The following is a 12,100-nucleotide window of genomic DNA, read 5'->3' on the forward strand; positions in this document are numbered from 1 at the left end:
ATTAATGACACCCATACTATTAGATTTGGAGGCTGCCCAGCACTATATAAGGGCCTCCCACCCTAGTTTACAAGGCCAACATAGATGGGCTTGGTAGCATAAATATAACATGCAAAACAAATTATGATATCTATGAGGTATTGTCGATATTTTGTCTAAAATACGCAACCTCGCAACCCATGTCCTCCTTGTCTTGGTAGTCCATATACTAAAATGAATAGCAAAGTCACTGAATAAGAAATTTAAATTTCCCAAAAAGTAGGCTGTCTGTCCCAGCTGTTGTGCACTTATACAGTGCTGGGGCGCCCTCCTAATCTAATACTATAGGTGTCACTAATAGGCAGCCAGACACTGTGCACTTCATTCCAAGGATTCTGCTGGTGTTTGAGAACAAAGTTGTGGATCCCTCATATACGATGTGGCTGGCGAGCCAGATAAGCCATAGAATAAGAAATGTTCTGATCTTTAAATTTCCTCTTTGCATCCATGAACTGAGCTTTCTGCTTTTGGAGATCCACAGAAAAACTTTGGAATATGGAGACTATAGGGTGCTTTACATGCTGCGACATCGCTAGCGATTTGCTAGCGATGTCGCGAGCGATAGCATCCGCCCCCGTCGTTCGTGCGACATGTGGTGATCGCTGCCGTAGCAAACAATATCGCTACGGCAGCGTCACACGCACATACCTGTTCAGCGACGTCACTGTTGCTGCTGAACAATTCCTCCTTCAAGGGAGAGGTGCGTTCGGCGTCAAAGCGGCGTCACAAAATGGCCGCCCAATAGAACAGGAGGGGCGGAGATGAGTGGCTGGAACATGCCACCCACCTCCTTCCTTCCTCTTTTCCAATGGAAGCAGGTAGGATGATGTTCGTCGTTCCTGCGGTGTCACACACAGCGATGTGTGGTGCCGCAGGAACGATGAACAACTTGCGGACTGAAACACCAACGACATTATGATTTGGAGCGACATATTAACGATTTTTGCCGTTTTTGCGATCGTTGATCGTCGCTCCTAGCTGTTACACGCTGCGATGTCGCTAACGACATCGGATGTGCGTCACAAACACCGTGACCCCCCGACGATATATCGGAGCGGCTCCTGGAGGTCGGTGTTTAGCTGGGACTCTATGAGACCTCTACACTGTGAACATAGGGGAGACTTTGTCTCCAAAGTTAAATTTAAGCTGGGTTTCAATAAATTGTTCATGTTGTTGACCTTCAGCTCTTTCAGGTAGGCCTATAACCCTAATATTTTTGCAGGGAAGTCTGTATCTAAGACCACTCATTTTTTGACAAAATGCATCAGCTGACCCAGCCCCCTTTTTTAGTTTAGTCACAATAGGGGAAAGTTTGTCTTCTAAATATTATTTGGATTCCACTTCAGAGATACAGTCACTTAAAACATGCATATGTTGACATAAATGTGCAACGTCCAATCATACCGCCTCAGTTTTCCCTGCCAGTGAGCACTTACAAATTAAGATTGCCTGTAGTATCTGCTCTAAAGGCTGCTTTACATGGTACGACCGATTGTGCGATTTGACAATCGATCGTACCCGCCCCCGTCCTTTTTGCGTCACAGGCAAATCGCTGCCCGTGTCGCACAAAGTCAGTAACCCCCGTCACACATACTTACCTCTCGTGCGACCACGCTGTGGGCGGCGAACGTCCACTTCCTGGAGTGGGAGGGACGTTCGGTGTCATAGCGACGTCACACGGCCGCCGGCCAATAGAAGCGGAGGGGCGGAGATGAGCAGGATGTAAACATCCCGCCCACCTCCTTCCTTCCACATAGAGCCGGCGGCGGCCGCGGGAGGCAGGTGAGCTGCTCATCGTTCCCGTGGTGTCACACGGAGCGGCGTGTGCTACCATGGAAACGATGATCAACTAAATTAAACGATATTATGGAACCTAGCGAGCAGTACACGACTCACGATTTGTGAGCGATACTGCGTCGCTAGGAGGTGTCACATAGGCCGGCATCGCCAGCGATGCCGGATGTGCGTCACAAAAACCGTGACCCCGACGATCTATCGCACGATAGATTGTCTGGTGTAAAGCAGCCTTGAGACTTGGAGTAGAGTTAGGTCTTCCTGCCCTTCTTCCATCTCATCCTCTGCCATTTGCCCTTTCAGATGCTTTTGGATCTTAAGCACCACCCTTTAATGTTCGGGTGTTGTCCAGCTGGTGCACCATAGCGAATTCATTGGGTTTATCCATTGCAGTAAAGTTTTTAGTCCGGCTCATCCTAGCAGACATTTGAGTGTAACTTGGAGGAAAATATATGACAGAGTCCTCAGATTATCTATTAAGACCACCCCAGCGTCTCCTGTACCTTCTGTCTGCTTAGTTTGCATACTTCAGCACACCATGTGCAAAGGATGATTGCTATCGCACGTGACGCTCAGAACCAATGTCTAAAAAATGGCGCCTGTTCACTTTGTGAGGGATGGGCCTTCGGCATTGCAAACTCCTTCACCAGTGACTTCCACCCTTCTTAAGTTTCAGAGAGCCCTACGTTAGGTCCATAAAGAAGTGTTCTTATCCCCAGTGTGATTACTGTACAGAGGACTGACATTTCAGAGATTAAAAGGGTGGTTCCTGCAGCTGTAGTAACCCAGTGGCACTAGGATCCAGCCGCAGCCTTGAAACCCAGCAGGTCTTCACCAGGGTTAATGGGGACAAGGATGCCTGCATTTTATCATAAGACCGACTCCAGAGCATGCAGGTGTAATCAGCCGGGAGACAGTAGCTTGGTGAAGCCTCACAAGTAATTACCTGTGCAGCACACACTCCTTATCTCCCCTCAGGTCTGGGACAAGACACTAAGGTGGCCACCGCTTCCTCTACCACATGGTCCCAGCCAGACTTAGAGGCCTGAAAATTGATGACCCGCAATCGCCTAGCTGTGTCCACCTTTCTTTAACCCCTTCACGACCAAGGACATACTGCTACGTGTTGTGTCTGTCATGTTACCGTGGCGAGCCCTCGGTAATTCCTGCATATGTCTGCTTATCTGACATGTGAGGCTAACAGGCGCGGGTGGATCTCCAGTCCTGCACCTTTTAACTTCTCAGATCGCGCTGTGAAACTCTGACAACACACTAATGAATACTAGCTGGGATCGTACTGTTACCAGTCACCTTCAGCGGCCCCGTGACGCGATCATTAGGCGCTAGTGGGTTGTCATGGCAGCGCGGTGCCAGATGATAACCCCTGTCGCTGCCATAATGTGTTTCCTGTGAATGCCAGCAGAGCGCTGGCACTCACAGTAGCACAGCATTTCTGATGATCAGAGCAATGTTGCAGCATCGCTCTGATCAGCAGAAGTGATTGGCGTGTGCAGTGATAAAGTCCCCTAGAGGGACTAATAAAAACACTAAAAAAAGGTTAAAAAATATTAAAAAACAGAAAAAAACCTAAAAGTTCATATCGCCCTCCTTTTGCGCCTTTTGAAATTAAAATAAAAAACAATAAAAAAATACACATTTTGGTATCTCTGTATTCAAAAATGCCTGATCTATCAAAATATAAAATCAATTAATATGATCGGTACACGACGCAGCGAGAAAAAAATTCCAAATGCCAAAATTATGGGTTTTTTGGTTGCCGCAATAATAAATATAATAATAAAATGCAATAACAGGCGATCAAAACATTGGATCTGCGCAAAAATGGTAACGTTGCTGGTCTCGGAAAATGGTGACAAAAGTGCTATTCTTTGTTTTTTGTTTTTTTTTTTTAACAAACGTCTTAATTTTTTTTTTCCCCTTTTACATAAAAGAAAAACTATACATGTTTGGTATCTACAAATGCGTATTTATTGACCTGGAGAATCATTGTGGCATGTCAGTTTGTCAAAATAGTAAACATTGTAAATTAAAAACACAAGCAAAAAATAATCATGCAATTGCACTTTTTTTTTTTTTTACAATTTCACTACACTTGGAATTTTTTCCCCGTTTTCCAGTACAGTATGGGGCAGAATGAATAGTGTCGTTCAAAAGTACAACTCGTCCCGCAAAAAACAAGCCATCATATGGCTGTATTGACATAAAAATAAAAACATTATGGCTCTTGGAAGAAGGGGAGGAGAAAAATGAAAATGTAAAATAAATAATCGCCCGGGGTGAAGGGGTTAAGGAGCGTTTTGGTCCAGGGGAGGTCAGGGAAGCGATAAAACCCTCAGGTTGGTGTTCAGGATAGCAGGAGCTCCACTCCCACACGTCTGCTGCGTGCATGAACATACCCACTCCCACTTCCACAAGTTATCATTTTAAATGACTCAATTCATTTTACCATTCAATGTACTTAAAACAGGAAAAAGTATTTTTGTGAAATTGTATAAAAAAGCAATTTCTCTTTTTTTGGGGGGGGGGTTGTTTTTGTGTTTTCATTGTGGTGTATAAAATGATATGGCAACATACTGCAACTCTTCGGGTCAGATTTTTTTTTTCTTTATTTCCTTTTTATTTAAGGGGTAAAAAAAATTCAGAAATTCATAAGACAGGAACGTTGCTTCTTTTGACATTTTCCAAGATCCCTAACATTTTACTTTTTTGCAGCGATGAAGCTGTGTGAGTGTAACGCCCCAGCAGCGGTCGAACCGCTCGGATCCGGGGGTCACTACTCGTGGCTCGAGGGTCTCCGGACCCGGGGGCTCGGGGCCACTCTCAAATGGAAAGAAGGATTATTTACAGGGGATTAAATAGTTTGTGACGCCACCTGTGGTGTGCGGTAACGGGGAGTACCGCCAGTGGGAGTACCCGGGGTGATGGAATGGGGCAGCCAGATGATGCTACCCTCCATGGGTAGGGAGGCCCCGGGACTCTGAATAGTGGGGTGCAGGGAAGCGCAGGCTCGCTGGAAGCAGGGGCTAACCAGGTACTCACTCAGATCAAAAGCAGATGCTGACAACGTGGTAAACCAAGTCTCTGGGTGCCGCTGCCCTTTTGGGGGAGCTCGTCTGGGTATCCGTCCCCCACGGTACTGCCTGATGGTCCAGAGCCTGCCTCCATGCACAAATTTTAGAAGTGTCCAAGTGGCCCGTAAGCTTGAAGCTGTCCGGGCCGCGCTCCCCACCTTTTAGGTAAAGGAGCTGTGCTTTCAGGAGCTCACGCTTGAAATTTCAGTGGGCTGCTTAGGTTGGAAAGCCCTATCCTCCTCGTTGCACTAGTGCCCCTGATCTCTGAGCTTCGTGGGGACAGTCCATAAAGCCACTGTCCTCCGCAGGTTAATTGTCGGGTTGCTTGAAGCCTCTCCTGACCTAGGGTCCAGTACCCCAACGTGCTTTCTGTCCCAGACTGGCTATTATACTTGCTGCTGACTGTCGTCCTAGACTAAGTCAGGCACCCAGTCCCAATATCCCGCGACCGGGTCTCCGACTCCTCCGGGTCCAGACCACCGTCTGCAACCCAATCTTTTACTCCTGGAAGCCACACGCTCCCCCTAGCTCCTCACTGCTTGAGGGCTACCACTGCTCTGACTTGTCACCTCCCACCTCCCTGCCTGACCCCTAGGTGGGCGGCCCTATTTTAGCTTAGCAGCCCACTGGTGTGCCTGACAGGGTGTAGTGCGTGGTGTGATTGGGATTTTTGGATGCTGATGGAGGCAGTACTGTAAGTTAGGAACCTGGTGCCAAGAGGGGTTGAGTCCTGCACTAAGAATAAAGAGCATTCAGTCCCCTGTGACGCCCTGACTAGTCCAGGGGCGTTACATGAGGGCTTGTTTTTTGTGTAGTGAGCTCATGGTGTTGCGGATACCAACGATCTCCTGCAACTCTGTAATTTTGATACCGTATATTTTTTTTGTCACGATGTTTACTGATCAGGTTAATTAATTTTATATTTTGATAGATCAGACTTTTTCGGACTTGTGGATACCACATATGTTTATGCTTTTTAGTTCTGGATTTTCATTGGAGGAAGAGTGGGGCGATTAAAATAGTTTTTTATTTTTTATTTCCCTTGGGGGACATGAAACTGCAATTCAAGTGAAAAAGATGTTCTCACATAAAGTCCACCCACAGCCAGAGCTTCATAGCAGGACTAAGATGGCGGCAACTGGGGCCTTCAGCACACCCCCAACTGCCACATCAACTAATTGACTCCTTGTAAATATGTTGTGGGGGGCTGGTGGAAGCCTGTGACCGCTTGCATTGACACTGACGAAATGTAAATGCCACCATCAGAGATTGACAGCTGGTTAATTTACAGTTCTCGAGCCTACTCCAGATGCGGGGATCCAGCATATGATGTATTATTATATATGAAGGTTAAAGGGGTTGTCCAGATATTTCACAAAAGTGTATAGTCACTTTATGTGGCTGTAGACGTGTGAATTTTCACAGTCGGCATTTTGAGGATTCTCTGGTGCCGGCGGCAAGACTAGGTTGTCTTCTGACCGAGTGAGCAATATGCATACTTCGGGACACATTTTGACCATAGATGTGCGTGACCTCGCTTAGTACATGTGAATTGAGCAGGGCATTGCAAATGTTGCTAAGAGTAAGCATATCACATACTTGTGGTTACATTACCGCACGGTCTCGCTGCCGGCACCGAAGAATCCTCAAAACGCATAGTGTAAAAATTTACAAGTGCACTCCCATATAGAGTACCAGCAGACTTTCCTGAAATACCTGGATAACCATATTAGGTCTGTAATAAATATAGAAACAGCCAAGTGACCATAATAACAGATTTCCTTTTAAAGGTTTTCCTGGATATTAATCGCATTTTCTTTATACTTTAATCAAACTTTTTTTTTGTATACTTTAGGTAGCAGCAAACGGAAAGCACTTACTGATTTACAAACATAGAGTCAACCTGAAAAAAATTGATACACTGAGCATATCTGGAATGGTGCAAATCAACACAATTGGATTTGCCAATCACATAGTAAGTCTTTCATATTCACAAATTTTGTGCCCTCCTTACCCCTGGAAATAAATGCAGTATTGCCATTTTCCTTGTAAGAAGCAGCATGCCCCATAACAGCAATATTAACACTGAGTTGTTCATTTGCTCATACAGATGCTGAGGATGATAATGATATTGAACTAGGTATGTGGGCACATGGCAGATTTGCAGGGCAGATTTCGCACTGAAAGTTCACAGCAAATTAGAACAGAACATGTGGACAAGGTTCTAAAATTTTCATCCACTTCTTGGAAACATTAAGCAGGTTTTTTTGCCCTCAGTGACTTTTATCCCTTTAAGCTAAATCCTCAGTAAAATCTGTTTGTACTAAGTGGAGATTGCTGCTGATTTTCTACAAAATAAGCAAGAGAAATATTGTGCCACATGTGGTCATTACTAATACAGAGGGAGATCTGTTTATCCCAGATGCTAATCTGTTGTGAATACATTTTCCAGTTTGGGGCTCCCTCTTGTGGTCAGTGCTGGTAGTGCAATTGACTTGTTGAATGGGAGTCAGACACCTGTGGAGGACTGGCAATCAGGTCATTCAGATTGGGCCTATATAACTGAGTAGTTTTTTCCTGTTCCTTGCCGGTGCTCAATGTATCTCCTGTATGCTAAGGACAATTTGAAACCAGCCCTTCTCTCTACCAGAACTCCTCTCAGATAAGTTGGCCTTTATACCTCTGCTTATTGTTTCCACTTTCTTGTAGTTTTTTCTGTTTTGATACTAATGCTTGATTCCTGATTTTGCCTGTGTGGAGTTCTTGGTGGAGTTGGATCCTTCCCTGCTGGGAGTGTCTATATACCTAGCTCCATGTTCTGCTATGTATTGTGTTTTGTCATGCTTGGTATTAAATTCAGTCCATCATCAATATTAGTGTTTTTTGGATCCCAGTAACACCAGAGTACTGATTTAGTGGGGGAGAGCTTGTGTGGGCTCAGGGCTTTTCCATATCAGGCATGCTGAGATTTATTAGGGTTTTTACGGTTGCAGATAGTGCTCTTTCCTATCCTTTCCTATACAGATAGTTTGGGCCTCATCTTTGCTGAATCTGTTTTCTAGCTATGTATTGTGTTTTCCTATATCACCATAGTCTTTTCATGTGGGGGGCTATCTATATCTTTGGGGATTGCTCTGAGGCAGATTAGCTTTTCTTATATTTCTCTCTGTAAGAATATTTAGTTCTCCAGCTGTGTCGTGGCAACTAGGTCATCGTAGGCATGCCCACGGCTACTTCTAGTTGTGTGTCAGTATTAGCTCTGCAGTCCGTTAAGGTTCCAGCCACTCTGGATAAGTTTTGGGTTTTCGCATTTTTGTCCTTTTTCTGATCCTCCTTGGTCACTGAATCATAACACTGATCAGTGTTAGAAGATAGGCAATCCAGGATCAATACCGTATATAAAAATCCAATTTCATGTCATCCTTAAAATTTTAAAATGCAACATAGCCAACACGTTTCCAACCCATTGTAGCGTTAAACAGACAATACATGATTTATATCACACTATGAAGAAAAAGACATGGATCGCACATCCCAAAAAATACAATGATCTAAAGCCGATAGGCACAAAATTAAATAGAACATGAGGTTCTTTGTTATCATTCTGATCAGATTGTATTAAGCCCACTGCCACGTCATGGCGAACCTCTTGAGTGGGTCCCTATTCTAAACCTTATAGTGCGGCACTGTGCACTAACCACTGCTGCAGCGACAAAGCGCCAGAAGGGCAGGCGACCTGGTGCCTCACAACGCTCATGCTGCAAGGCGAAGCCCACATGGCTCCAGGCCCCACCGCCCCACTAACACGAAACCACCACAACAGCGGCCACCATACAGTACCAGCACACACAGAGGTTCGCCGTGACATGGCAATGGGCTTAATACAGTCTTATCAGAATGGTAACAAAGAACCTAATGTTCTATTTAATTTTTTGCCTAACAGCTTTAGATCATTGTATTTGGGATGTGCGATCCATGTCATTTTCTTTATAGTGTGTAATACATGATTTATATAGTGCAATGAACAGATGAAAAGATGGGATATGGCATTTTATATGATCATCTTTTAATTCAATCACAAGCTGAACAAACTACAGTCATCGAAAATAAATCTTGTTCAGATGGTTGAGTATTCAATTACTAAATTATCAATACCAATATATGGTCTGTTTTGTAGGTTTAGACTCAAAGGACCTCTAGTGTTTAATAGAAGAATTCAATAGTCATCACGTATAGTTGATTGCTTGTGATGCATCTTATATAATGGACGTTGTAGTCCTCACATTTGGCTGTTTGTACAACATGCATTTTGTTGCAGCTAATAAAGGATTTGATTGGATATTTTAGTACAGAAACTAATGGATCTGTCCATGTCTTGGCACACATTCCAAGTTCCTACAAAATTATAGGAACCTTTTTCTGTAAGCCAGGTCCTTGCTGGATCAGTATTGTTTCAACATAAAGTTGCAGAGATTAAAATTACCAAAAGTAATTGATTTTCTCTCTACAAAATTGACACCACTGAAAAGGATTTCTATACATTTTTTATTGTGGTGGAACATGGGTATATACTGTATTTTTCAGGCTATAATATGCTCCTTATGCTAAGAAACCCCATAGATTTAGACAGCAGAAAATAGGAAATATATTTTTCCTCTATTTTTTAAAACTTCCCTGGTGATGTAACGTGGAGATGTCATTAGCATTAATTTTAATGTAATGGGGTAGAAGACAAAAGTAATAAATCTATAGTCAGCGTCTCTTCTGCAGTGTGTGTGTATTATACTCACGCAACTCTGCTACATGCACATTTATACTTGCATACAATACTCTGCTACTTGCACATTTGCACTTCCATATACAACTCTGCTACATGCACATTTATACTTGCATACAATACTCTGCTACCTGCACATTTGCACTTCCATATACAACTCTGCTACCTGCACGTTTACACTTACACACAATGATCTGCCACATGCACATACATACATCGGTCTGCTACATACATACAAACCTCTGCTACATGCACATTTGCACTTACATACACAACTCTGCTACATGCACAGTTACAATTGCATACACACACTATACATTACCTCATTTGTAGTTCCTGATCGATACCTGAACAGAAGCTGCAGGGGTTGAGCAACTGAAAGACCTTCTACTCGTTTAACTAAAGGACCTTTCAGATCATGTGATCAGTCACAGGTCCTGGAATTACTCGTGTGAAAGGTCCTTCAGCTGCTCAGCTCCTGCAGCTTCTTTCAGATCCCGGCAGTTTCCTCTCCTGCTGTGAACAGATCACATATATTAGTGCAGAGCAGGAAGAAAGGGCAGTTCTCTCTGTGATTGGGGAGGACACTGTTTCTGCGTTCTCCTCCATCACAGGAAGCTGCCTTCAGTCTATAAAATGCACACACCTTTTAGTAGGAGTTTTTTCTGTTAAAATGTGCATCTTGTAGTGCGAAAAATACGGTACTTCTTTACCAGGTTTAAAATATCAAAATAATTTAATACTGTGTGACCTTATGTTTCTGAATTTTTGTATTTTTATCATATTGTTGTTGAGATTTTAGCGAAACTTTTGATTGTGTCCTATTCATAACACCACTTTTATAGCAGCGTTGCCACATGCTTTTGTTAATGGCGTTACATTCTGTATTCCCTGTGCATATGTAGACCTCAAAACCCAAAGAAATTTGTACATATGAGACACCAGGCTTTGTAATGAATCAATATTATGAACAGCGCACCTTGATTGTGAAAAAACAAATCTAAATTTATTTATAATAGAGTGGCAATCTAGACACATACATGGTTAAAATCACTTAAAAAATACTCCTGATGAAGCCAGCTTGACTGGCGCAACGCGTCGGGTTCTCACACTTCCTATCATGATTTTGTCCTAGGGCTCTGGTAACTACTCTTGAGACTTTTTGGCTACTGATATTCATTCTGGCTACTTAGCTTTCTTTAACCTTATATTTTTTTTTGTCTCATATAGACATCCTAACTAGTCGCTAACCAGCCATAGTCACAGGGCCATAGGATTATTTGATAATTGTACAACACTTAACATGGTATACATGATATGGTTTACATTGGATTATACTGATATACCAATGAAGTATTCCACTGTGCTTCACTGATTGATTTATTGTGATGGAAGTGTCATGTAATTTATGTGTATTTTTTAAGTTATTTTAAGTGATTTTAAGCATGTATGTGTCGAGATTGCCACTCTGTGAAAAAACAAATCTAAATTTATTCATAATAATCAACGTTTGCTGTTTAAGATATTGATTCATTACAAAGCCTGCTGCCTCATATGTACAAATTTCTTTGGGTTTTGAGGTCTATGAATAGTCAGTACATGGCACAAGGTTTTGTTTAAATTAGGTGGTGCCTAGCCCTCTCTTTCTTTGTCGCTCTATTGGGAGACCCAGACAATTGGGTGTATAGGCTTTGCCTCCGGAGGCCGCACAAAGTATTACACTCAAAAGTGTTAAGCCCCTCCCCTTCTGCCTATACACCCCCCGTGCTCCCACGGGCTCCTCAGTTTTTTGCTTTGTGCGAAGGAGGCAGACATGCACGCACAGCTCCACAGATTGGTCAGCAGCAGCTGCTGACTATGTCGGATGGAAGAAAAGTGGGTCCATATAGGGCCCCCAGCATGCTCCCTTCTCACCCCACTCTTGTCGGCGGTGTTGTTAAGGTTGAGGTATCCATTGCGGGTACGGAGGCTGGAGCCCACATGCTGTTTTTCCTTCCCCATCCCCCTCAGGGCTCTGGGTGAAGTGGGATCCTATCGGTCTCCAGGCACAGGAGACCGTGCTTCATCCACAACTCCTGTGGAGCCTGCTGGATAGGAGCCGGGTATCGTTCAGGGACATGGCCCTGCTACTTGGAGGTACTCTGTGTCCCCGTGGGGACCGCGCACAGCAACACTCCAGCTTTGCTGGGTGTGCTAGTGCACCGGGGACCGCGGCGCTGACCGGGTTAATATGTGCCATTACACACTCAGCGTTGCTGAGTGTGTTTATGTATAGGGACTGCCGCACTGACCGCCGCTGCCATGGAAACACTGCGGCGCGGCTGGGACTTGTAGTGCGCCGGGGACTTCCACGCCGGCCGCGCTTTTACGGCGGCCGCGTTTATTACTAGAGTCCCCG

General features: G+C 44.1%; 1 protein-coding gene across 2 annotated transcripts in view; it reads left to right on the forward strand.

Annotated features, from left to right (window-relative positions):
- LGALS8 (galectin 8) overlaps positions 1-12,100 on the forward strand; it is a 91,705-nt gene that overhangs the window by 40,466 nt on the left and 39,139 nt on the right. For both annotated transcript variants that reach the window (XM_075339491.1, XM_075339492.1), the window contains one exon: positions 6,781-6,900. In XM_075339491.1, coding sequence (XP_075195606.1) covers positions 6,781-6,900 — 120 coding nt within the window. The remainder of the gene's footprint in view (positions 1-6,780; positions 6,901-12,100) is intronic.

The sequence above is a fragment of the Anomaloglossus baeobatrachus genome, chromosome 3 (assembly GCF_048569485.1).
Source record: "Anomaloglossus baeobatrachus isolate aAnoBae1 chromosome 3, aAnoBae1.hap1, whole genome shotgun sequence".
Classification (NCBI taxonomy): Eukaryota; Metazoa; Chordata; class Amphibia; order Anura; family Aromobatidae; genus Anomaloglossus; species Anomaloglossus baeobatrachus.